The 27,977-nt window shown below is 36.8% G+C and overlaps 3 protein-coding genes across 6 annotated transcripts in view; 2 read left to right on the top strand and 1 right to left on the bottom strand.

Annotated features, from left to right (window-relative positions):
• Window positions 1-392: 392 nt before the first annotated feature.
• On the top strand, window positions 393-10,155 carry ctdsp2 (CTD small phosphatase 2). Its single transcript, XM_022763245.1, has 7 exons — window positions 393-1,067; window positions 3,678-3,841; window positions 5,083-5,184; window positions 5,550-5,606; window positions 6,254-6,346; window positions 7,268-7,453; window positions 8,343-10,155. Exons 1-7 carry the CDS (start codon window positions 1,007-1,009, stop codon window positions 8,466-8,468), a joined length of 789 nt encoding a protein of 262 aa, XP_022618966.1. The 5' UTR covers window positions 393-1,006; the 3' UTR covers window positions 8,469-10,155.
• A 2,101-nt stretch (window positions 10,156-12,256) lies between these two features.
• Window positions 12,257-19,328, top strand: tmbim6 (transmembrane BAX inhibitor motif containing 6). Of its 2 annotated transcripts, none has more exons than XM_022763248.1 (10): window positions 12,257-12,363; window positions 13,625-13,701; window positions 13,816-13,924; window positions 14,551-14,671; window positions 15,447-15,495; window positions 15,659-15,756; window positions 15,961-16,040; window positions 16,141-16,241; window positions 16,533-16,608; window positions 19,178-19,328. In XM_022763248.1, exons 2-10 carry the CDS (start codon window positions 13,646-13,648, stop codon window positions 19,199-19,201), a joined length of 714 nt encoding a protein of 237 aa, XP_022618969.1. In that variant the 5' UTR covers window positions 12,257-12,363; window positions 13,625-13,645; the 3' UTR covers window positions 19,202-19,328. The 2 variants fall into 2 exon arrangements, with proteins under 2 accessions (XP_022618969.1, XP_022618968.1); XM_022763247.1 differs by having other exon boundaries at window positions 13,593-13,701.
• Window positions 19,329-20,946: 1,618 nt separating this feature from the next.
• The window catches only part of nckap5l (NCK associated protein 5 like), a 59,073-nt gene continuing 52,042 nt past the window's right edge, over window positions 20,947-27,977 (bottom strand). For 2 of the 3 annotated variants that reach the window (XM_022763187.1, XM_022763186.1), the window contains exons 11-13: window positions 24,059-24,337; window positions 23,387-23,538; window positions 20,947-22,228 (exon numbers count right to left, since the gene is read on the bottom strand). In XM_022763187.1, the coding sequence (XP_022618908.1) occupies window positions 21,968-22,228; window positions 23,387-23,538; window positions 24,059-24,337 (692 nt within the window). In that variant the 3' untranslated portion in view covers window positions 20,947-21,967. Of the gene's footprint in view, window positions 22,289-23,386; window positions 23,539-24,058; window positions 24,338-27,977 lie in introns of all 3 variants that reach the window. The other variant, XM_022763188.1, reaches the window with a different exon arrangement.

Below are 27,977 nucleotides of genomic sequence, written 5' to 3'. Positions count from 1 at the left end.
GCATATGCCTATATTCAAGTTGAATAAGAGTCAAAAATATTTTTAAAAAATGCTCACTAGACGCAGTATACTAATGTATTTGTAGAAAATAAGATACTGTGTAAACAAAAAAACAAACGTTAAAATATAACGTCCTAGCGAACAATTTAAAAGAGAGAATACAAAAATACACTGGCTGTTTTCATTCAGGTTTAAATTTAGTGGCAGAGATTAATACTTGTTTATTTCATTTTTTTTTAATAATTTACAAACAATGTGATCTCATTTGCTAGAGCAGCGCTGGAATGTGTTCGCTGCGGAGCGTGCGGGACGGGGAGGAATGCCTTGACCACGCCCCCTCCTCCCGGCCGTCCAATCAGGGAGCATAGACAGTTTCAAGGCACCCGCGGAGTCCCAACCGTAGAAAAACAAAACCTCGGATAACAACAAAACTCATATTTTACATTTAACTACGCGGTGGAATCGGGTTTTCAACATTGAAACCTGCTCTAGGTGCCAATTCTCGGTGTTTTTCGTCGCTCTTTGAGGCCTTTCGGGCGATGTTGTTTATCTGTAGTAAGGGGGGGCTTGAAACCGCCCTCCCTTGCCCCATTTCCTCGGTTGTTTTCCTTCCCTCGCCTGGATTCTCCATGTTGTTGGTGCAAAAGTGAGGACTTCGCTGCGACGGGAGAGGGGGGCTGCTCGGCGATATTACCAGTAATAGTAGCGGTAAACCCGAGACGACGGAGCGGACAGAGACTCAAATAGCCTCCCAAAAAACATATTCAAGTGCCTTGCCCCCTCCCCAGGCGGACCTCCGAGAGAAGAAGAAGAAGGAGAAGCGGCGGGGGGAATAAAGAAACCCAGGAACAAGACAAATCCCACTCTCATCGAGGATCGTAACTGAGGCGGATGACAAGTTACCTCGGTGAATAATTGAGTCGACTTGTCAATAAAACCCAATGAGGGATGCCCATCAGTGCTCGGGGACAGGATTTGAGGATTTTGAGGGCTCCGTGATTGTCAGATGGAAAGTTCTGTTATCACCCAAGTGCAGAAAGAAGACGTTCAAGTGTCACCGAAAACAGGTGAGATGGGCCCGGGTTATATACGCTTTAAAATCTAATCAACATCTGCCTCGTGTGGCTCGGTATTATTTGATTATTTCTGAATAATGATCGGTGTGTTGAGAAAGCCTGTAGTGCGCCCATTTGACAGTTGAGCTCTGCGGACTCTGGTTGAGCGCGGTCTGAGGCGCATTGCCTTAAAAAAAATCTGTAATATTTAGATCTAACTCCTACAAAATAAAAAGTGATAGAGTTTTTAAAAATCACACATAGCTTCTTTGCTAATGATTCTTCCACAGGAGATGCAACCGTAGTTGTTTTTCTTCAGTGATCACCTGCAGATCATAAAGAGCATATGACTCTTAAAAAAAATATAAGATTGAATAACATCTGATACTAATCTGATATCAGAGGACATTATTATGTAGCTCACTCTGCTTTACCACAGCCGAGTTATTCATGTTGTATTGGATATAAGCTCAAGTATAAGTTCACAGTCTCCATTACGCACTGGGTTTGCCATCCAGAGCTTAGCTATTGTTGATCCTGTTTTTGTCTCTCTCTCTCTCTCTCTCTCTCTCCCTCTCTCTCATTTTTATGCTGTGGGTGCTCTTATTGTGCAAATCTGTGTCGCTTCTTAACATGTGGTGTTGCGATTATCACTGAGTTTTTCTCAGTGGTGTGCTGCTGGTGATCACGGCCAGCTCTCCAAACCTAGCAGCCGTGTATTTATGTCTATCAGGTTCCAGCTTGTTTGGCACCATCCCATTTCCTACTACTACCAGGTACAGCGTGAGGACCTCGTCTGTCACCACAGGCAGCATTATAGTACGGTGTAAACCAGGCTTTTTGTTCATTTATCAAACTACAGTGTGGTGTTTTGTTTATATTTTGGTCACAGGTCAGTGCACGTCAGTGGCATTAAGGAAGAAAAAAAAAACTGCTGTACTGTTTGATTTTATTTAATACTGGACAAACAAACTGCACAGTTTCTACATTAAATCGTGGTATGTATTAAAGACAAATAGGTGTAAAAGGGTCCAGAGTGGCCGAGGATTAACAGTGGGGCTGTATAGAAATACCAGGTGCCGCGGTATTGACAGCGGAATGCACAAACACACCCCTCTGCACACGCCCATTGTAGCGCCGTTTCAAAGATTTCGTTGTTTGCACGCTTTCCTTGGCCCTGAAAGAGGCTTTGCTCATTGATTCTGGTTCACCTCTTGATCGTTGATATAGTGCATATTGCATGACTGTGGTGCGGTTATTGTGTGGAGAAAATAATTCACAATCCCTTTAATATATATATATATATATAATATATAATATATAGTATATATTTTTTTTTTTTTTTTTTTTTTTCTGCCTTGCCTTGCCTGTTTTGTTGGATTGAGTGGGTTTCAGTGATATATTGCATTGTGGCTTCGTCAGCGTGTCACTGGTAAATCTCTGTAGGATTAATCTGCTGTTATTTTTCCACCCTCTTACATGCAGGGGAGTTTTAATGTATGTGTTATGTCATACATGGCCAATACTGCCTTCCTGTGGGAAATCAATAGGCTGACTTGTGCTGACTGGCACTCAAGATTCACATCCATGGGTTATATCTCATGTGGACTGTATTGAACAGCTATCTGTAATATTTTCATAAAAATGGTGTTGGACTAATGAAGGGCCATCAAATCAAGCTCCAGTGTCCTTTGTCTCTTAAACATGGAGTTGTGTAACATGGTCACTGGTGTGTCTGCATTATGTCTTCAGAGCATTCAGAGGGTCAGCAGGGTGGACACTGTAGTTTATGGAAAAACACATGTAAATCTCTGAGAAAACAGTTGGCTGGCAAGCTTCTGGTTGTTTACCATCAGTTCACCTTTCTAGTAGGGGCTGAGTGTGTTTACGAACTGGGATGGCACTGTATTGATGGGTATAAAATCAAGCAAGTCCTCACACGAAACACACCAGAAGGGACTTGCAAGAATTTCTTTTTGCCCCTTTTCTTTCACTGAGCCTTGTATGCGGCTAGGACACCCATCGTTACAGTGACTGATCAAAGACCTGCACAGAGCACTGAGGTGTGACTGTTTGTCCGGCTCACTGACTGACTGCCCGTCTGGCTGTTCTGGCTGTTCTGGCTGTTCTGGCTAGCTTCAGGCAGCTCTGGAAGGTCTTGGAGTTTAAAATGGTTGGAATGTTTTCTGTCTGTGTTTTCTGTTGAAGGTACTGCTGAAAAGTGTGGGTTTTCCCGCCCTCTGTGATTATATAACATGTACCAGCCATTTCCAGCAGCAGCAGCGGCAGCAACAGCAGCAGAGGCAGGCGCATTAAAAACAGATTTCATGTGCGGGCTATGCCATCCGTGTAGACAGATGGATGACAGGAAGCTCATTCTATACGTTATAAGCAGCTCATACTTAATTACTCTGATTTTCTTTTATGAATTAGTATTTGTGATTGTTTTTTGATATATTTTTAATTTCTTTATTGTTTATGTCAAGATTTGTTTTGTGTGTGGAAAAAAAGAAGATTAGCTGACGTGAGTTGTGGCTTGTAACTCAAAGCCCCACTTAGCATTTCCATGTTGACCTCATACAGTTTTACTCATGAAAGTCTCTCTTTCTCTTTGCTAAACAGGCCAGGTGAGCCGGTCTGCCCTAAAACAGCCTCGGAGTTGTAACATCTTCAAAGCGCTCTTCTGTTGCTTCCAAGCTCAGGATGGCCCTAAACCACCACCACCACTACCACCACCTTCCCAGCAGGCCTTGCTGGATTCACAGGAAAATGGGACGGTTGTCAAGGTAACACTACTCTTATTCTAGCAATATTTCACACCACCGAAAACAATTTGAAGACCTCAGCTCAGTCCTCCCTTTATTTTTGTTTATTTAAGATTTTACTTCCTTGTTGCGCCCACACATACGCTGCTTGCCATAAAAGAGGAGGTGTTTGAATAGGTTGGACATCTGTGCGAATACACTTAACATGCTGTTGTAAAAATGTGCTTATTATTGTCTTCCAGCATTTTTTTTTTTTTTTATTGCTGCGCACTAAAACCACTACTGCACCTGCTCGGAACATCTTGAAAGCTAAACCGCAACTGTCTGCGGATATGGAATCACTTTGATGTTCACACTTGATCCTCCAAGGAAGATAAGAACGACACAGCGACTGTCAGTCCTTTAGGCAGATGGCGAGAGTGAGCAGAGAATGGTGTATAGTGTGCCTCGTAATTGCTGAGGTGGAGAAAAAAAATAAAGCCTTGAGCGCCTGCTGCACACGACTGGCCACGCTGGTGAACGCTGTCAGCCTGATTAGAGCTTCAGTAGCATGTAAGGGGTATTTTAATGAGATGCCATGTTTGTTCACATTGAGGAGTGTCCTCCAGCATCAGGAGCAAACAGGAAGCAGCATCTGTAGGGCCTGGTTATTGTCTGGCAGGCTCCCACTGAAATGAAACTGAATTAAACTTTGGCGCCGATGGGGTTATGTTGCATCTGGCTTATTGTTTAGTTGGTGAAAGAAGATTGCTGTTGCTCATGGATGGCATTTTTCTCAATCTTAATTTTCCTTCCTTAATGGATAAGTGATTTCTGTTATGTAACATATTAATAATTAATTTCAATTCGACTGCTCATGAGGAGCGTAGAAACAAAATTAACAGAGGGGGGAAAAACTGGATATCTGAAAATTAGATTATATCAACGTAATTTGTTCTCCCTGTAGGTGAATGCCTGTAGAGTTTAATAAGCTGCTATTGGAAGTATAATGAAAGACATAAATTTGCTTATCATAAAGATATACAACATAGAAGCTTTTGCAGTAAATAATTAAGCCCACTCCTTCAGCCATCATCACATACATGCCCTTCTAACTCAATCTAATTTCCCAGAGGTAAAATCAAATAGCCAAGCTTTGACTTTCATATGAATCACTGTGCTTTTGGGACTAATCATACTCCTCAGCCATAAATATAGCACTGACAAGACAAATGATAGGTGTTATTAAAAAAGAAAAAAAAAATCTTGGTGTGTCTCCTCAGCAATCTGAACCCAGCCTCCTGCCTGAGGTGAAGGCCCAGGACCAAGGGAAGATATGCGTGGTCATAGACCTGGATGAGACTCTGGTGCACAGCTCATTCAAGGTACCACAGCCATGACTCACTAAATCATCAGATACACTTATTTTTGTAACAGCAAGTAAATGACTATATGTTTATTTAGCTATAGCTATATATATATATATATATATATATATATATATATATATACACACATAGTGCAGCCTGTGTCAGCCTGGTTCTGCTTTGATCATTTGTTAATCTGTGTCAGAGTTTCTTCACACACACATCAAGTGAATTACATTCTGTTTGCTGTGTACTGTGATTTACAGCAGCGTTGAGGGGTCTGGTTCTAAGTGTTCAGTTGTTATGTAATGCCATGTGAATGTACACAGCGTGGCTCATGTGAATGAGCATGCCAACTATCTCGCTCTGTGTTCTCCCTCCAGCCTATTAGTAATGCAGACTTCATCGTGCCTGTGGAGATAGAGGGGACCACACACCAGGTAAACTACTGCGTGTGTGAGTGTTGTATTTGCTGTAGAGGGGAGGGAGTTGTGTTTGTGTATGTATGTTGATGTGTTTGCAGTGGTTGCTGAGCTGAAAAGGGATGGGTCTTGTAACTGATCAGCCAGGTTTTTCAATGACGGGTGCACGGAGCCCTCTACTGGCCAGATGTTGGGGAGAAAAAGGATACAGTAGAACAAGTAGAAGTGGATGCATCAGCAAGAAAATTAGTCATTTCAGCCCAGTTCATCTAAAATTTCATTAATAAGTGATACAGTATATATTACTGTCTCTGTGAAGAATATGTTGAAAAATGCTTAACCAGCAACGTGTACTGGACCATTTGTTCAACTCTGGTGTAGAGCCTCTCACTTTTGGACATGTGGAAATGTAATTAACTCAGAAATGTGAGTCCTGGGACCCCATGTGCCGGTAAGGAATCCTCTGTGGGCCTCTGCCTGGTTCAAGTAATCCAGGATAGGCTGGTTAACACTGGCACGGCCTATTCTTGATTACTTGTTTCAGGAACTGGCTATTAGCAGCTAACGGATGGAAAAAAAAGTTTAAATGCAAGGAAATTAAATTAAATGACATTTAAATAGCCCTGTCGGTTGAACTGTTTATTGACGGTCTCTTTGTTTTACAGGTGTATGTACTGAAGAGGCCGTATGTGGATGAGTTCCTGCAAAGAATGGGAGAGTTATTTGAATGTGTGCTGTTTACAGCCAGTCTCGCTAAGGTACATCAGATACTGAAATAGATACTGAAATAAGATCTTCATATTTTATTCAGCACCAAGTGTCTTTTGTCTGATATTTAATGTCTGATCTATCAGATGTTGTTCTGCTTTCTCTTGCCTTTTAGTTTCTTCTTTTACTGTGAGAGAGGCTGTTTAACACACTGTTAGTAACCTCGGCAGACACCTTCTTCACGTTTGATTACAACTGTAGTTTGTTTCTGTGCTTGGTTGCAACAGCTCTTCATAAGTTCAGACTTAGTTATATCGAAATTGATTTTGAAGTGGAGATGTACACTTACACAGCTAACATATGACTCTTTTAGAGTGAAGATATATCTGACCAGACACTTAATAAAAATGCTGTTCAACAATGATGGAAGATTTTAAATTAAATATAACACAACATACCTCATATTACCAAACATTATGCTAATTATGTCAGACTAAATGACTAAATAGCGCAACTTATGTTAGCATAATCATATATTTCCCACTCACTTTGAACTGCATGATTACTACTGAACACTAACACACATATTTCTCATCCATACTGCATAGAAATTAAACACAGTAAATGCTGCTAAAACTGTTATTTTTCGTAGTTATGTTACAGCTTGTGATCCTACAGTGATTTCCTTAAGTTTCAGTGGTGCAACCCAGTTTGGTAAATCATATGTTTTAGGTGCTAAAATGTATATTTACTAAGATCTTAGGGATGACTTTACAAGACACAGTTAGGAATGGATTTATGAATAGCTGGTGCAACCTGTTCCAGATGAGCAGATTTTGGATGTGTGGTGTTGTAACTTAGCTATTTAGAGTAAATATCCACCATATGTAGAAAATGCTTCACTAGCCCAGCTTTACACATCCCTGCTCTTCCCTCACCTACTCCATACATCTCCCCCTGGCCTCCATCAGTATGCAGACCCTGTGACGGACCTGCTGGATCAGTGTGGTGTTTTCCGGGCTCGGTTATTCCGGGAATCTTGTGTATTCCATCAGGGCTGCTATGTCAAAGACTTGAGCCGCCTGGGCCGAGATCTCCACAAAACCCTCATCCTGGATAACTCTCCTGCCTCCTACATCTTCCACCCTAACAATGCTGTGAGTTTTCACTGTGTTCAGTTCACTATGATGAACTTCCATGTATCGGGAAAAAAAAAAAAGAAATAATATTGAGATCAATCATAAAAAAGATGTGGAACCTCTGTTTTGTTATGCTTATGGAGGTCTGGACAACTTCAGGCACAAAAGTTGGTTAAAAAAAAAAAAATTTGCTCCAGACCTCCAGCCTAATGGGATGGAGATCTGGTAATGTGAGATTAGCTCGTAAAAAATGATGAATCACATAATTGAAACAAATTCAAGTATTTTATAGAGTTTTAATAGTTGGCAAATTGATAAAATTAGCAGACTCGTCCCTTGATGTTTGGAGAGGCAACATTTCTTAGTGCCAAAAATATTAAAATCTCATTTTGGAAGTGTATTCTTAATTTCATCCTCATTAGGGCTGCAACGAACTAACTCAAACTAATTATTTTCAATATCTATTTATCTGCAGATTATTTTCTCAATGAATCATTTCATCTTTAAAGTGGCACAAAATAGTGAAATATACCCATTATAATTTCACAGAGCCCAAAGTGATGAAATGTGTCTCTTTGTGCGACCAAAACTGCAAAATCCAAAGCAAATCCTCACATTTGAGATACTGGAACCAGATCATTTTTAGCATTTTTGCTTGAAAAATGACTATTAAACTATTATCATGATAGTTGCTGATTAATTTTCTGCCAATTGACTAATTGTTTCAGTACAGATCCTGGTTTATAGGAATGTATTCTGCACACACAAGTCACATTAAGGGCCGGTTAAAACTGTACACCTCTTCGGTTAGATTTATATAAATTCATACACTGCTTTGGCTTGTGTCTGTGTTTTTAGTTTTTTTTTTTTTAATCGAAGGCCAACAGTGACCATTTGTTTTCTTCAGGTTCCTGTGGTGTCTTGGTTTGATGATGTGGAAGATGCTGAGCTGCTCAACCTTCTGCCTGTCTTTGAAGAACTTAGTCAAGCTGATAACGTTTACACCAGGCTGGACCAGCTTCGTGGACATTAATCTCTCAAGGGACCTGCTCAGCCCCTGTTAGAGCTCCAGCTTGAAACCTCTTCAGCTACAATAGAATCGTATATTGAGAATAGAATGCTAGAGTTTCCAGATGTTGTTCTCCTAGCCTCTGCACAAAATCCTCTGTTTTGAAAAGTGTATTAGCATGGGGTTAAGGAAATTCCAAGCTTGGAAAACACAATGTCTTTGGCGCAATCGAAACTATAGATCGGAATCTGAGGCCTTTTCTCTGAACCTCAGTGCTGACAATATTGACAACCACTATTTGAAAGTACTATGAGACAGACGGGAAACAACAACCAAAGCAGTCCCATCACAATCACTCCAGTTAGTATGAATATTAAAATGGTTCTTTTGCCAAAGCAGAAGCCTGCCTGCCCTGACTTGACTTTTGGACATTGTGTTTTTTTATTATTGTGCCTTTAAGGAACAACAAAAAAACATCAGCTCTTTTTTTAAATTTCCACCAGATTTTATACATTTATTGATTTCTTTTTATAGGTTGTTTTATAAGGAAATCTATTTTTAAATGGTGAACATGGTTCTTCTATGCAACCCAGTTCTGTAATTACATGGACCGTACCTCTTGAGTAGACAGTCAATAATTGCATTCAGCAGATGTAAACATAACTGTAGCCTTATTTACCTGTAAATGAGCAGCAAAACAAAAGTGTATTTTAGTTACTTGTATTGTAACCATAAAACATGCAAATATACATCATTAGTGGTCAGACTGATATGATACTTTTGGTTGTAAGTTAAGTAAACAGGGCGAAATCTGGTCTTTGATGGATCCGTTGAAAGCAGACACACTGGAATATGTTGGCACATAGGACCATAAACGCCACAGTTTTCAGTCAAGGTTTAATAATAGTTCATTTGTTCATATGTTTTTTCTTTTATTACTATATGACAAACAACTTGCACTTGTTTTATATTGACAGTGCTGAAAGTAAAAACTGTGCCTTTGAAATTCGGACAGAGAATGGTGTTCTGCCTGAACAGAGATTTGTAGGCCTACACACTCTGATGTGTCATGCTGAGCGTGAGAAAACACTGTCAAGAGCAAGTGTAATGCCATGTGGCTGTGGTACTTGCAGTGCAACACTTGAAAATATCAAATTTGATTTTTTTTTACATGTATGAGTGTTTTTTCTGTATTTATTGGCCAAAAACCTGTATTGTCCAGTATTTCTTAATGCTTAACATTTTGTATTGTAGTCCATTTGCCAACTTTGAGGCTGGCCTTGCGTTTGACTGTTTTATCTGTGCCTAAATAACAAACATTTTGCTGTCGAAGTTCATGGATAATTCAAAAACTTAAGCAGTTAAATCAAATCAAATAGATGTAAATCCAAGATTCAATCATGCAAGAACACATTTTTTCATTTGAAAATTCATTACAACATATATTTTGTGGGGTTATGTTTCCTGGGTAATATGGTTTTTCTATGATGTTTAATGCCTGATGCAATTATTGCCTGCATGTTGACTAGTAAAATATGACAATGAAAATTTACCAGTTGTGATGACCAAAAGTACTTGTTTAGACAGTCACAATTTGTCTTTGTGTATCAGAATAAATCAAAAACTCATTTTGTCTAACTGATTTGACCAAAACTCTAAAAGACAAGGTGCTACCAATTTTTATTTTAAAATAAAAATTGGTTATATTTTACTGTTTTGTATGTGTATTTTGTACCGTGTGTCACAAGCAAACCCCTTTCATCAATAGTCCGATAAAACTGGTTTTGCTGTATGTCCTCTTGAACAACAATTAATTATCTAATTAAATAATTTTCTGTTATACAATCAAGCCCTACTCACATTTTAGGTTTACAACATTTTAGTAAAAAATGTAAAAGAAAAAAAACATTTTTTTTATTTAGGAGTATGCCTAGCATTGCAGTACTTGCGCAAAGCATGACACTTAAGCATATCCAAACTTTGACCACTAAAAATACATTTTACGCACATTTCTAACAATCAGTGGTGGAATGTCCCAAAGTACATTTACTGAAATACTGTACTTTGAAGTACATGAGTACTTCCATTTTATTTCATAGTTACCCAACTGTTTATAAAGTTCTTTAACACAATAATTATCATATATTATATTATTATATATATAATTAAATATGACAAGGACAATTTGGTACAATGATTACTTTTATTTTTGATACATGTCATTGCAAATACTTTAGTACTAAACTAATATTTTGAATATAAGACTTGTTATGGGTTATGTTTACATTGCAGTATTCCATTTCAAGTAAAAGGCCTGCATTAAAAAAGCTTGCATACTAAAATTACAGCATTGTCAACAAAATGTACTAGTATCAATATAAAAAGTACTCATTCAGCAGAAAAATGGCTGATTTGATGGTTGCTGTATTACACACATATGTTAATGATGCACTTTGAATAAGCTCTTTACAGATTTCACATCTCTACATAGTGTTGATCTGTAAACCCCCAATCTCATGAAAACACTTCTGAATATAATTACATACATAAAAAAAAATATTTTCTTAAAACAAGTGGGAAAAGGGAGTACTTAATGAGTTTTACTTTAAATGTTTTGTTTTTCTAAATGCTCTAAAAAGTGCCTGTAGATTGAAACAAAACAGATGTTGCTGCACAAGAATTATGCTCTGATTTTTTTTCACTTTTATCAAATAAAAAAAGACATATGGAGTCAATTAAAGACCAAGATGACTTGAAGGAGATTTACACTGTCAAATAAAAAGTTTCCAAATAAAAAGTAGTGAAGTAAGCACAGCATTTGCATCTGAATTGAAAGGAAGTAGAAGTACAAAGCAGAATGAAATTGAAACACTGAAGTAAAGTACAAATGCCTCAAAAGCTAGTTACTTTCCATCAATGAAATTTGCATCATCCCTGCATTTATTTCTGTTTTATCAGAAACGTATCACGGTTTTTATCACGTCTTTGAAATGTATGTTCCTTTCCAACTGAAACTTAGAAACCTGCGTATTTGCTGAAACACTTGATGGTGCAGCTAAATTTATGAGTCGGCCATTTTAGGTGTACCGGGGACATTATTCGGTGACACCAGGAAGTACATTTGCATATAAACCATAGATTGTATATAAAACGACACGCAATGGTTTCCTATACAGAATAACAAATTTGGTTTTAAGGCAAAGTAATTATGAAACAGGCGGTTTTTTATTTAAGCTCATTAGTAACGTGGAGAATCACCGTATTTTCGATTTCACCTTAGGGAACAGGGACTTTTCAATACGCTGAAGTTAGCTTCAGATTCGTGTCTTCAGCATCGAGAGTAACAAGAATGTTTTTGATCCACGTATTGTTGTGAAATTGTGTAATTCACATCGTAGTTAAAAATTAATTACTGTGGAAAAAAAGCAATCTCTTTTTATCATCTGGACAACAATGCACTAGGTTTAGCTTTTAAAAAAAGAAAAAAAGATTTGCACTTGTCAAACCTGGACAAACAAGTAGGCCTCAATAACTTTAAAGCACACGATTCAAATTTGTAAAACCATTATCCTATTATTGAACACACAAAACCACACCATCAGACAAAACTAACAAGATTTGTCAAATGTGAACAACAGTAACCCAGAGAAGCTAAACACACTTTTCAGATTTTACTTGTGAAAACACAAAAAACAGCTAGCTAAAGAGCTAACAACTGTCTGAGTTGTAAAATAATTAAAAACAAACAAATGAACAAAAAAAAACGAATCTGAAGCCAACTTCCGTGTCGTCATTTTCTGGGCGTTTCCATGGTGACGTCAGCAGGTCGTTGTGAACTGACTGACACGTACGGTTTTATTAACAAAAAATAAATAAAAAAGTCAGAGTCAAACAGCTCGGAGCAGTGGAGAGGCAAGAGGTTTGTAAATGATTTTAACGTATTGTGCTTATGCCCTCGGTGCATCGTATTAATAGTGACTAACGTTATCTGCCGAAAAAAGAGCTAGACGTCGAATTGTGTTGACAGTCGAGAGGACTTTAGCTAGCAAGGCCGCTAGTTATTTAAGGCTAACTGGCGAGCAACGTTAGCCATTAGTATGATAGTTTGATGCATCAAACAGTCTTTGGCTCTACGACTGTGGCTCGATTGGTTGGCCCTGTTTCCAATAATAGGTTTATTTGTGAGTTAAAAGAACATGGTTTGATTTTGCTGCCAGCTAACAGTTATAACGCGTAAAACGAAACGATAGCTTGTAATCAAGAGGCTTGTTAGCTTGCCAAACACGATTATGTGCTAGTTAACTCAACGCCTGACATTTAGATAACCTGTTGTGTAACTTCGCTAATGTTTCCAGCCTCATCTAACTAAACTACACACGTTAAGTCACAACATAAAGCGTATCATTCGTGGTGGAAGCAGTATTCAGACTATTTACTTCGTTTATGTAAATGTTAGCATCTTTTATAAACTGATCATGTATTTTATATGTCAAATCTCAGCTACCTACCTACCTACAGCTGTTACATAAATGTAGTCGTGTAAAAAGATAATGGTCAGTGTCCTCTGAAATGTCGAAGTATAAAGTAGTATAGTATACGAAGTATAAAGTTGTATAAGATGGACGTTCTCATCTTAAATAAATGTAGTATTTCCGCAATACCAAGACTCCTATTTAAATTCTTCCATTCAAGATGCTACTTAAGTGTAAGTACAGAAATAATATCAACAAAATAAAATAAAGAATTGCTAATTATGTAGCAAGACCCCTATGATATTGGATCGTTGATGTGTAATATGTACTGTTGCGTAGTTAAATCTGTCGCAGTGGATCATATTGTATAAATAAATTGATCATGTGTTTTGTTTGTAAAAGTTTAATTTGAAAAGTAGCTTTAGCTGAAAAATATGTTGGGAACATGTTGTAGATTAAACCATGCAGTATTTCCCTGTGAAATGTTGAGTAGAAACACAAAGTAGTAATAAAATGGACATACAAGTAAAGAACCTCAATTGTGTTAGTAAATGTAGTTGTTTTCCACTACTGCTCGTTAATAAATCATCTCTGAACACAGTTATAGTTGTAGAATTTAATTTCATTCTGTCTGTTAAAGTGGAGTTGAAGTGTAATCATGTGCATTCCTGTTCAGCAAAGACATTAGCTGAACAAAAATCTCTTCAGATCTCACTTCCTGGTGCCACCATGAATGTGTTCGACCGCAACATCAACTTTGATGCTCTCTTCAAGTTCTCCCAAATGTACGTAAGCATGCATTAGACTGCTATCTGATGTATGTCAGTCCTTATCTTATCGTCCTTTATCTGCTTTAACTCAGGTTTTCATCTCTAATGCATTGTTCACTTTGTGTGCAGATCTCACTCAACTCAGGTGCACTTGAAGAATGTGTACTCCAGCCTGGCAGTTTGTATGTTCGTGGCTGCAGCTGGCTCCTATGTCCATGTTGTTACACGCCTCTTTCAGGTAACACTAACAAGATACAACAGAGTGTTGATGCAAGGACACATAATATATATATATATGTATGAGCATATACTATATTGTCTTGTTGCACCAATATATGTTAATGGGATGTAGTAAAAGCCATCATAATGTGATACACAAATGGTTCCCTTACAGAAAGTACATACTTTACCTTACCTAACATAATTTGTATGTTAAGTTTAGTTACAGAGTTACAGAGTTATCACATCAGAAAAATTATGCCATACTGGGAACTTTGTAGATAATTTAAAGTTGAAGCCCAGCTGTATTCAAGTCCAAGTTTGTTCAGCATAGTTAGGTCTGTAACTTGAATCACAATGACTGTAAGATGTTAAGATAAGACTGAACTTCATTCACCCTGAAGGATTTTTCTGTTTAATCTTATCTTCTGACCCTGATGCTTCAGCAATATTCAAACTGTTACTGCTTTTTTTACTCCTTTTAAAGAGGAAATGAGAACAATTCTGAAATTGGGAAGTATATTTGAAACTGTCAAATAATTCAGTGGTCAAGGTTGGGTTTTAGCATTATTCAACACAACAAATGTTTAGTATCTTAGCCACAATGTTGCTGCCTTTATGTTTACCTTGTGCTCTTGTTCTCAGGGCGGTGTTCTGTCTGTGCTCGGCTCCCTGGGGATGATGTTCTGGCTGGCCATGACACCACACAACTCTGAGACAGAGAGGAAGAGACTGGCTATCCTCGCAGGATTTGCCTTCCTCACAGGTAAACTGATGACTTTGTGGCTAGAGTTGTCATGATTATTCAATTAATCAATCATTCCTTTGACATAATTTTGATAAGCACTTAATTGTTTAATAATTTAAGTAACTTTTAAATGGAAAATGCCACAATAATTGCTGTGTTTAGTCCCTCAAATAGGAAGATTTCCTCTTTTCTCAGTTTAATATAAGTGCACTGACTATCTTTAAGTTTTTGGCTTTTTGGCCATAGTCCAGTGACACAACCTCAAATATCTGTGAGTGAGCCAGTTTTCATTTTTAGACAAACCTTAGGTACTTTCCATTGAAGACAGTCACCAGTAGTCCCCTGCATCGCTCTGTGTGTCTACTCTGTTCAGTCAGTGGCAGAGAGGCAGAGCAACAGTTTGTTAGGCGGATGGAGGCTGCGCGCTGTTGTGAGAGAGAAAATAAGAAAGATACTCTGTTGCTTCTAACTTTCTGTTGGTAGGTAGGTAGGTAGGAAGGTTGGTAGGTAGGTAGGTAGGTAGTTAGGTTGGTTACTATATTTGTACACATACACAGAGTGAGAAAGTTAGACGCGACAGTCCAGTTGTTTTGATTTAGTCTTGATGATTGTTGGTCAGACAAAACAGACATTTGAAGATATCATCTTGGGCTGTAGGAAACTGGGATTGACATTGTCATCTTACATTTTTTAGACAAAACAATGAATCGGTTAATCAGCAGATTAATCAATTTTAGTTTAAGGTCATGTAAGAGTCTAAAAGCAGTGTTTGCCTTCCTCTCTCCCTGTTCAGGTGTTGGTCTTGGCCCCACACTGGACTTTGTCATCGCGGTGAATCCGAGGTATGCGAAAGTTTACTCAGTGCACATAAGTATCTAACAGCTGAATATAAAGGAAACATAACCATCTTTAAACAGTGTGATCTTGAAACTAAACAACAAATGTGAATAGTGTAATGTGATGAGTACAGCCACCTGACTGTTTTCTGACTTTGTTTCTCCTCAGCATCATTGTGACGGCTTTCATGGGAACCTCTGCGATTTTCATTTGCTTCACTCTCAGCGCCCTCTATGCCAAGCGAAGGAGCTACCTGTTCCTTGGAGGTAAAGGCAGTTTTTCATTGTGACCCATGACTGTAACAATCATCCTCTCATTCAATATCCTGTAAATTAAACCCATTTTTTGTCCATCAGAGAAATGCCATTTCACATTAGCTTATCAATCTAATTTTACAGCATTATGTTGAATTTCTTCTCCTCCAGAAAAACATAGTGCATTTTAACGTATTAAGTTATTTTTCTCCTCAGGCACACTGATGTCTGGCCTTTCCCTTCTATTCCTGATGTCTGTGATGAACATGTTCTTTGGATCTCTGATGCTGTTTAAGGTACTTCCCTTAATATCCCTCACTAAAAGTTTGATCAGCTGTGTGTCACATTGCGGTGTAAATTATATGGTTTTTTGTATGTCTTTATCTCTTCTGACAGGCACACATGTACCTCGGGCTGTTCATCATGTGCGGCTTTGTACTGTTTGACACTCAGCTCATCATTGAGAAAGCAGAGAACGGCGACAAGGACTATGTCTGGTGAGGATTTATCCACCTGGGCCCTTATTTATTTGCTCATAACCAAATACCATACAAATACATGATCCCATAGTGAGGTGTGGAACTGAGCATCAGTTCCTACAAAAGACTCATTCAAATACATTGTTCTTTTTCAAAAGGGTTACATAACTTCAACCCTAAGATGACAATTGGTAAACTTTGACAGCCTTTATTGTAGAGATACTGAATGATGTATGGTAGTGTTTTTTTCTTTGAAAGAATACATAAAGATTATGAAACAAATTCAATATAATTTTTTTTTATTTGAAGGCACTGTGTGGACCTGTTCCTCGATTTCATCACCATCTTCAGGAAACTGATGGTCATCCTTGCCTTGAACGATAAGGTACTAAGCATAATGCATAATTCTTCTTTTTTAAAAGTTAAAGTCTGGTCATATTCTATATTTTTTTTTATTGTCAACAAATCCCATGAAAGGAGGAAAGTAAGTATTACGTGTGTATCCAAAGCTGGATACATCTCCTTCTCTACTCCTCTGCCACAGAGCTGCACTGTTTTTCCAAAAAGTATTGACAAGATGAGGTTAAAACATAATATATGGCTGCACTGCGTATGGTTAAAAATGCAAAACTCAGGATGTAGTTGAAAACAGTTGTGGAACCACTGTAAACAACTATTTTAAATGGAGAGGTGGAGTAGTCCCCAGATGATGAAATATGCCAATTAGCATATTCATGATATCATCTTTCTGTATTTGTATTCTGCTGTCAGCTGGTTTCAGCCCTTTATCTGTTTGCTTCTCTCCTTCTCTCTGAACCCAAACACAGTATTTTAATTTTCTAATTTACATGTTTTTCTGTTTCTGTTGTCAGACAACTGAACAAATATGAAATAATGACTGAAACATGGCCTATTAAAACTACATATTAACCAGCAGTCACTTCCAAGACCATTTCCAAGTTGCTGCCCTTCTGCTGCTAAAATCCTGATTTTGTAACGGCAACATTGTCTGATTTTTTCACCATAACACTGTCAAAATCACCAAACACACAAGTTAAAGACAATGGCTATGCTGTGATTTCAGCTATATTGACTTGTAAATGATGCAATAATAGAAATTCTTGGCGCCAAATCATTTTGAAAGACCAATGGCCAGAGGGAAAAGTCCAGCATAAGGCTGGTCAACCAATTGTTTAACCTTATCACTCAGCCAGTCACACAGTCAGTCATGGACATTTGCATTTGTCAGACTGGCCTCTCTTGCTGTCCAACCAAAAACCCATCAGTGGGCCTAACTTTTGCACTGGTTGACATGTTCCTTCTTTATGATGAAGACGGACAGTGTAGCCTACTTTGAGTCAATCCCACATACACCCAGCTGCTGCCCCAAATACTCACTTCCACAACAGATGTTTATAAATCCATTGCTGAAAATAGTTCCCAACAAATGCAGAGTGTACTGCTGTTTAAGTAAGGTTTGCTAAAAAGTACAGTGTCCAGCTGTATTAGGAAGTTATTCAGGCTTTTAAAAAAATGAAACTATATTGGTTGACATATTTTTAAAGATTAACATCTTCAGCAGGAACAGATGGGCTTTGGGCTGAGAGCCACAGACGGGCTGGGGGAGTTGGAAAGTATTGAGAGACAAACTACTGCATTGTTGGTTTTTGTATTTTCATGGGATTTGTTGACAACAACAAAAGTACAGAATATTGCTACACCTATCTTTTAATGCCTCTCACTATGTTATTTTTTCTCTCAACAATACTACAGAGTAAATATTATTATGGTTGGCTCCGCCAAATCACAAAAAACAGCACATTTTCTTATTTAGCCCTAGTAGAATCTAGCCATGTAGACACTTCTGGTTTTCTTTGCTGAAGTTTTGAGATAACTGACACTTTGCCACCACTCCAATACAGTGGCAGCAGGAGAAATTTAGTTTGTGGTGCACGTAACAATTTCAAAGCAAATAACATTTGGATTAGTCAATAGAAAGATATCTTTTCAGAAACACTGCTCTGTTTGTTTAAAATGTGATGTGTCACTGAATTGTATTCAGTGATGGAAAGTTATATAGTACATTTACTCAAGTATTGTACTCAAGTACAATTCTGAGGTAGTGTACCTTATTTATACTATTATCTGTATTTGATAGATATAGTTATTAGTTATTTTTCAGATGAAGATTTTACATAAAAATCATATAGTAAGTTTGTGCATTGTATTTCATGAAACAACAGCATCTTGTGGATCCTTGTCGTGTTTGAGTTGTTAGTAGTTCCAACAAAAATATTTACTCTCTAATGTTTAATGTCTAAGGTTTAATTTAATGAATGTTGAGCACTAACAAGGTAAAAGTGTCACAAAAAGCAAATTGTAGAGAAAATTTGTTAGGTAGAATTTTATTTTCTTCTTTCCTCTCCAGTTAAGATTCCGTTCATCATCTCATAACCCCTCAGATTTATCTCGTGACCCTTTGGATGGGCCTGACACCTAGATTGGAAACCATTTGAAAAAACTGACTATTTGTATAATAAGTAATTAAAACTACCTCAGTAAAATGCTGTTTACACACTGATGCATCAGTATTAACATTATACTAATGTTATATATAATGATATATCGGTCAGAACAAGTTCTGATCTCTTTGGTATTTTCAGTACATTTTGCTGATATTTGAGTATTTTTACCTTAGTAATACTAATTAGTAATGGAGTATTTTCACATTGATGTATTGATACTTTTACTCAAGTAAAGGATTTTTCCCACCACTGACTTTTGGAGTGATGACATAGCTTTCAGAGTGGACATCTAAAAATTGTCAGCACATACTGTTTAACTAAATCTGTCTGCATGGCTCGATACCATCAGAGTAAAGTGATATGAACTTTAAACTGCTATGAGTGATATGGTCTGTGTGTTTTTAATTGTGATCGTAATTTTTTTTTCAGGAGAAGAAGAAGGAAAAGAAGTAAAGAACGTTTGAGAAGCTGGAAAACAACAATCTGTCAGAAAAGGCACAATTTGCAGCGCACTTGGTGCTTTTTACTTTCTGTCTTCATTTCTTGAATTAACTCCTATGTGGTCTTATATTATTGAAATTCCTTTGATTTATTTTTCAAACTTACAACCAGGGTTGAATGCAAGTTTATGGTACACTAATGCTAGTCCAATCTTGGCTGTGAATGGAAAATAGACTAAAGCTGCAGTGATCAGTCTTGGCCTGTAGATGGAAGCGTTGCTTTATGAAGGCTTAGCAGGTGAGCAGCACTTAATGACGATTTTTATATTACTGTTATTTAGTGCCATGAATTAATTACATAATAGGCTCCTTTTAGTGGGTCGTGAGCTTCTGAGAATGATCGTTGTTTCATTTGAAGTTATGTAAAATTTTTCGTTGATTTGCTTATTTATAGGTTTCCTCTGTACTTTTCTTTAGTGGAGTGTCACAAGATTTGATGTCCCATCATTCTGACAACAGTTCCCTCTTTCGAAAATTTCCTACTTAATTGTTTGGGTTTTTTTTTTTTTTTTTCGACAAATTTTGTTTTGTGAAAAAATTTGAGTGAGAATGATAAAATCTGGTAATGCTGACAAACTATGACAGCCTGTCAGGCTCATGATTTACAGTAACTCCTTCAAATGGACTCTCAGCCACTTGGTGGTCTGGATTTTGGATTTTGGCTGGTGGAGGAATCGGTGCCATCTGTCCATATTTTCAACTTGAAGCAAAAACGGGCAAGTTCACACCACTCCCCTTGTAAATTTCTCCAAATATCTGTTGTCTAGAAATTAGTTTGCCAAATGATGTGACGTTAACCTTACAATTTGACATTGGTATGTTTTTTTTTTTGTTTTTTTGAAAGTGTATACTGTGAAGAATTTATTTTATTGATGTAAAATTGAAACTAATAATTTGATACATTTGCTCAAATAAATGTGTTGAACGTATTGAAAGAAAGTATCGTGCGTCTCTGCATACTTTATTCATGTTTACTTCTGTAAACAGTGGTAGTGGAAGTTGAGTCCTTAAGTAGAACTAGTAATACCTTTTTTAAAATGCTCAATTACAAGTAACTTGTGAGTATAAAATGTTTAGAGATGCCACAATTAGATTAATTGATTAGTCAATCGTCAGAAATGGAAACTATTTTGATGATACATCATTCAGCCATTCATTTTTTGGTTCAAGGATCTGAAATGTGCTGATTGACTGCTTTTCTTCGTCACATCACTGTAAATTTAATATTTTTAAGCTTTGATCTGACAAAAAAGCATTTTGTTAGATTTCATAAGCTAAATGGTAAATTGAAAACAATTGTTTGATTAATTGTTAGGTGCAGCCTTAAAAATGTAAGTAAAAGCACTTTAGTGATATTAATCGCAAAATGTGCTCAAGAGCATCAAAAGAAAAACTACCAAACCCTGAGTGTCATACTATTATTGGATGATTATTACTAATGTATTAATATGTAATTCACATGCTAATATCGTAGTTGAAGCTAATTTCAACAATTTTCTTTACATGTTTTGTACGTAAGATCTTAGCCGTCAGATGTAGTGAAGTAAAAAGTAGAATATTTCCCTCTGAAACATAGTGAAGCAGAAAATAGAAATACTCAAGTAAAATGAAGGTACATTAAAATTTGCACTTGAGTAAATGTACTTTCCATAGCTGCCTGTAGATTATGCTGTAATGATCCTGTAAAAATGACAGAACTAAATCAAAACATTTTAATTAGAAAGTTGAAAAACGGCAGTAGGTACATAGGACCTCTATTTGCTAGGGAACAAACAGCAACAGAGATGTTGAAGTACAAGATATGAACATAATCTACTAAGCGAGAGGAGACCGCAATTTTCACAGAAAGATTACAAAAAAAAGATGAATGCAAATGATGTACATTTAAAATAAATAAATAATAGAAATACATATTCATTGAATAGTGTAGCCATTTCTCTTATCTATGTTATTATTGCTGGTATATATTACCTTTAAATGTATTATGATTTCAAACAGACATATTCTGACAACCTTCCTTGGTCGCAAAACGATATCAACATGATCAATAAAATCGTTTATACATTTAAAATTGTGATGCATGAGTTTAGCAATTAAGAATCACAGACATGAACATTCAATTTTTTTAAGGAGCTCCATGTTTTTTTCCCCAATACATTATGTGATGAAATGATGTCAAGAACAGAACTGATACAGTACAGTATGTCAGCTATTGAACTGGTCAGCGCTTCATCGCTTTCTTGATGTACAACAAAGATCTGTCTACCAGGATGAGAAAAACAAAAAGACAAGTAGCTGAACAACTACCATGAGTGACAACGTCTTGTGCTAATCATTAGCTTGGCCATGCGTCTTGTAGTCCTGTATACATGAGTTAAAGAGAAGTGTCCACAGTCAAGTCTGACTGTGAAAAAGTGAACAACCTATATTACTTGGGTGGCTTTTGGCTTCATGTTTATTGGAAATCCTGAGGAGAAGTCTATCGATCCAACTTTCCAGTTGCAACAGAAAAACAGCTGATGAGACATCACCAGATTAATCTTTGCGGACATCAACAGGGCACAGTTTCTTTTCCTCAAAGGCGGCGGCGGGTCAGCAGCATCACAGTACAGCAAGCAACCGGGAGATGTGTTCAGAGCGGGGCTGGGTCTTATTGTCTGTGGACTAGATGAATATTTGTCTCTCCAGTCCTCCCTGTCCTCCCCCATCCTTGGCTGGATCATCCTTGGCTGCCGCAAGATGACAGACTGTCATACAGAGAATCGCTGAGAGACTCGGGAGTCTCCAGGACCTGAGGGCGGCTCGGGGAGAGAGCTTCCTCCGGCCGCTCCCTGAGCAGCTCCAGCCCGGCCTCCCGGCTCATCTCAGGGACGCTGGGAGTGCGGGTCTTTCCCCTGCGGCTCATTCCTGACTGGGAAGGGACGGGCAGGCTGCCTGGGTCAACCACCCGGCTGGAAGAGGGACCGCCTGCCTTCATGCTCTGGGAGGACGCAGAGGGGTAGGAAACAATTTAGGTCGTGTGTTTCATCTTATGTAACGCCTTCAGGTGCAAAAAGACACAAAAGTAGGTTACAGAAATCATCCAACTGTGATTCTTTTAATATTCAGCTGATTAATAATTTCTAAAGGAAGAATGTGGTTCTGTGTTTTTTACATTATGTAAGATGTGAGTGCAGATTTAAAAATGTATCTCTACTTTAGTGCCTGTGTAAGTATTTTCAGTCTGTTAGTGACCCAGATAATTCCTTTTCACATGCTCCTGCCCAGCATTTTTTAAAGACAAAGGATCCATAAAACTCATTAATTTGGTTAGAAAAAAGGTTTTAAGTTGAGTAATGCTTTATTTTTACAGGTTTCAGGTAATTACCTGAAAACATTTCTCAGAATTTTCTAGAAATTAGTTGATGATTTGCTGTAAATTACAAAGATATGTCTGAGAAAAGACAGGTAGGTACCAATTACAAGGGAAAGTGTTAGTTGCTTGTTTTATTTAAGGTCTGAAGAAAAAACAAGGAAACTATGTGTTGGTAATTAAAAATAGTTCATAAACAGAACTAAATATTTGCTGGTAAGGTAGAAAATGTGTCACACAGAGTCACTTTATTTTACAGGTTTCGTCTGTGGTAAAAATATGTTCATAATTATACCTGCTGAGTCTGTTCAATTTTATAGCATGGATTGTGTTTTATTTGTTCATGATAATTGCATTCCAATGCAGCTAAAAACAACGACAGATAAGGATGCATTCAACCAATTGTGTGTCAATTAAATTAATATTTACAGATTACCAAGTGGAACAATAATGTGTGGCAGCTCAAAGTGAAGAAGAATCCACATTAAGAAAAATACAATGAGCAGCTCCTTAGTAACTGTCATAACTAACTCTTCTTCCATTTCCCTTACAATCAGTACCAGACTGCGTTTATGTTTTTATAGTATAAATACCAGGTAATTTTTAGGAAATCATGAGAAAAGGCGACATGTGGGTACGCATCATTTGCTTCCTTCTCCAAGTTACAAAACCTTTTTACAACTTTAAGTTCGTCTTAAGCTACAGAATAGACTCATTATAATTATCTTTAATTGAAATAGATGAAGCTTGAATCTCACTGAAAGTAAAACAAGCTGCCATCCCTACCCCTCTGAACGGTGATCCAAAGGATACCGCCTCCTCCTCTTCCTCCTCCACTGCCAGGTACACCTCTGCAGGTCCTGCTGGAGTCTTCAGGTTGGGGAAGGTCCAAGTCTTGGAGCGAGGAGAAAACATGTTTGCTCCATGGGCCTCTTTGTCTGTAGATGGAGAGATTAAAGATAAATTTACATCTATTTTCCCCACAGAGGGATTTTCTTGTTTGGGTTATAACTTTTGACTATGACTATTCATGGACTCCTGCATCACTTTGGTCCAGACTGAAATATTCCAACATTAAATGGATAGATTATCATTGAACTTTATGTTGATATCTGTGGTTTTCACTGAAAGATTTAACTATTGGATGGATTAACATACAATTTGGTTCAGACATTCATTCATTGCAGAAAATGGATGGATGGAACTAATGAAAAATGATTAAGATTACTGCCTACAACATGCAAGTAAAAATATTTTAAGACTTTTATAAATCAAATTAAATAAATCAAAGTCTTTTTTTTAACCTTCTAAGGCCTTTTATTTTTGAGGAAACTGAATTCAAACCTGCAGATACCCTGTCTCTTTAAAGTTTAAAGTACTAGACCTAAGTGACAGCGTTGTGAACGACCTGATCTCTTCAAGCTGTAATTACGTGTAAGTGGGACAGTTTATTGGCACCTTCGCGGATTACGCCGGCTGAGCTTCTTCCCTCCAGCATGGAGCCGTACTGAATGGTGGGAATCAGCTGTTTGTGTGGCACGTAGCACTCCTCCTGCGATGTCAGCTCTCTGTCCAGGGTGCGGGCCCGTCGCCCAGCCCTTCCTGGGGAACCAGAAGAGTGGTGCTCGGCCCCGGCCCTCGTCTTGGAGAGACCCCGTCCTGCTGCACCGCTGCTACAGTCGGGCAGGGGGAATGTTCCAATGCCGCTGTCCAAGGTGTATGTGGAAGCACCTGAACCTGCAGAGGAAATACAGAGGAGAGAGATTCAGTGACTAACTAATGTGGGAACACATGAATGAATGAATGAATGAATGAATGAATGAAATGCTCACATATTTTAGGAAACAAACAAATCAAAAAGACACAAAGCAATTGTGTCATATAAGTAATTCTCCACTATCTATCAAGGCTGTAGGTTTGCATATGGACGGTAGGGATATGTTCCTACAAATATTTTGGGAGGACAGAATTGTCCCTACCAATATTTGAGTGAACTCGTTCGCACTATGTTTGGAGTGACGTCATATTAGATCATTCGAATGTGCCCTCCAAGAGGCTACGTATCCAAGACAACCGATTTAGGCATGCTACCATTTGATTGACTGAAAGGGCTGAAAGGCTATCTGAAGGCTTACGTCATGTGAGAATAACACAGTGGTACCTAACGTCACCAGAAAAATGTAAACTGATGACATTTAACCATGTTAGGTAGCATGAACTGGCAAGCTAACCCTGACTTCTGTGTTCTGTAGGCTAGCAGTCAGGATGCAAGGAGTAAACATAAAATGGTGGATATATCACTGTATGGTTTAAATTTTGTCTAAAAATTCCATGAAAATGTCACCATGAAAACAATGCCTTTTTTTAACCTTACAATTCTATGATGTTTTTGTGCCTTACTGTACCATGATATAGTGATGGAGCAACACGGTGATACAGTGGTTAGAACTGTCACCTAACAGTGAGAAGGTTCTAGGTTTGAACCCCGGGCCCCGGAGGACTCTGTGTGGGGTTCGCATGTTCTCCCTGTGCCTTCGTAGGTTCTCTCTGAGTACTCCTTTATGCCTTACTATGCTATGACTTTTATATGCCTTACTATACTATGTTTTTTGACATTTTTATGCCATACAATACTGTGAGGTTTTTCGACATTTTTACGACATACTATACTATGACTATTATTCCTTACTATACTATGACTTTCTTTTACATTTTTATTACATAGTATACTATGACGGCTTTTGACATATTTATGCCTTACTATACGATTACGTTTTTTTGACATTTTTATGCCTTACTATACTGACTTTTGAAATTTTTTTCCATACATTACTATGTTGCTTTTTTACATTTTTGTGACATATTATTCTATTTTTATGCCTTACTATACTATGACTTTCTTTTACATTTTTATGCCTTACTATGAGGTTTTTTGACATTTTTATGCCTTATTATGCTATGACTTTTTTATGCCTTACTATACTGACTTTTGACATTTTTTCATGGCATACCATACTATGACGTTTTTTGATGTTTTATGCCATACTATATTTTGGACTATTTTGGACATGCTATGGAATATCTGTGCTCTGCTTAAACTGTGAACTCACTTAAATCAGGCCTTAAAACATTACTATTTGCTGTAGCTTACCAATAAACTACATGTGTAACATTCTATCAGTGTTTAAGTACTCATCTTCTTGTTCTTGTTTTTATATATAATGTATTTTTTATACAATATATATGGTTGTTTTAATGTCTTATCATTGCAGAACGTCTTGTAAATGCTGTTATAAGTAATGATGTAAGTGGTTGGTTAATAGATTTGAGAGAAAGAAACTGTGGTATGTCTGTGTGTGTTATTAAAGTATGACATTTTTTATGACATACTATGATGTATTTATGCCTTACTATACTATGACTTTTTCATGCCTTATTATACAATGATATTTTTTGTCATTGTTATGCCTTACTATACTATTATATTTATTAGACATGCTATAGAATATCTGAGGTCTGCTTAATCTGTCAGCTCAATTAAATCAGGATTTAAAACATTACTATTTATTGCAGTTTACCAATAAATTATAAATTTAACGTTCTATCAGTGTTAAAGTATTCATTTTCTTGTTTTTATTTTTATTTATAATGTACTTTTTATGCAATTTTTTCTTTAATGTGCAATTTATATGGTTTTAATGTCTCATCACTGTAAAACATTTTGTAAATGCTGTTATAAGTATTAATGTGAGTGGTTAATTAATAAATTTGGGAAAAAAAAGTGTGGTGTGTGTGTTATTAAAGTTTGACATTTTTTATCAAATACTATGACAATTTCATGCCATACTATACTATGACATTTTTTTTGACAATTTCATGCCATACTACACTATGACGTTTTTTTGATGTTTTATGCCATACTATACTATGACATTTTTTGGCATTTTTATGCTTTAAAATACTATTTCCTTTTATGCTTTACTATACTATGACGTTTTTTTGATGTTTTATGCCATACTATACTATGGTGTTTTCTGACTTTCAATGCCATACTATACTATGACGTTTTTTGACAATTTCATGCCATACTATACTATTACATTTTTTGACTTTTCATGCCATACTATACTATGACGTTTTTTTACGTTTTATGCCATGATATACTGTGACGTTTTTTGACTTTTTATGCCATACTATACTATGATGTTTTATGCCATACTATACTATGACGTTTTATGCCATACTATACTATGACGTTTTTTGACAATTTCATGCCATTCTATACTGTGACGTTTTTTTACGTTTTATGCCATACTATACTATGACGTTTCAACCATACTATACTATGACATTTTTTGACTTTTTATGCAATATTATACTATGACGTTTTCTAACTTTTTATGCCATACTATACTATGATGTTTTTTGACAATTTCATGCCATACTATACTATGAAGTTTTTTGAAAAATTTCATGCCATACTATACTATGACGTTTTTTGACAATGTCATGCCATACTATACTATGATGTTTTTTGACTTTTTATGCCATACTATACTATGATGTTTTTTGACTTTTTATGCCATACTATACTATGACGTTTTAATCCATACTATACTATGACGTTTTTTTGACAATTTCATGCCATACTATACTATGACGTTTTTTGACAATCTCATGCCTTACTATACTATGACGTTTTTTGACTTTTTATGCCATACTATACTATGACGTTTTTTGACAATTTCATGCCATACTATACTATGACATTTTTTGATTTTTTATGCCATACTATATTATGACGTTTTTTGACAAATTCATGCCATACTATACTACGACGTTTTTTGACAATTTCATGCCATACTATACTATGACATTTCAACCATACTATATTATGACGTTTTTTGACAATTTCATGCCATACTATACTACGACGTTTTTTGACTTTTTATGCCATACTATACTATGACGTTTTATGCCATACTATACTATGACGTTTTTTGACAATTTCATGCCATACTATACTATGACGTTTTTTTACGTTTTATGCCATACTATACTATGATGTTTTTTGACAATTTCATGCCATACTATACTATGACATTTTTTGACTTTTTATGCCATACTATACTATGACGCTTTTTACGTTTTATGCCATACTATACTATGACGTTTTATGCCATACTATACTATGACGTTTTTTGACTTTTTATAACATACTATACTATGACGTTTTATGCCATAATATACTATGACGTTTTTTGACAATTTCATGTCATACTATACTATGATGTTTTTTTACGTTTTATGCCATACTATACTATGACGTTTTATGCCATACTATACTATGACGTTTTTTGACAATTTCATGCCATAC

Source organism: Seriola dumerili, unplaced genomic scaffold, assembly GCF_002260705.1.
Source record: "Seriola dumerili isolate Sdu_G_001 unplaced genomic scaffold, Sdu_1.0 BDQW01000468.1, whole genome shotgun sequence".
Taxonomy (NCBI): domain Eukaryota; kingdom Metazoa; phylum Chordata; class Actinopteri; order Carangiformes; family Carangidae; genus Seriola; species Seriola dumerili.
This window is presented reverse-complemented; position numbering and strand designations above follow the sequence as displayed.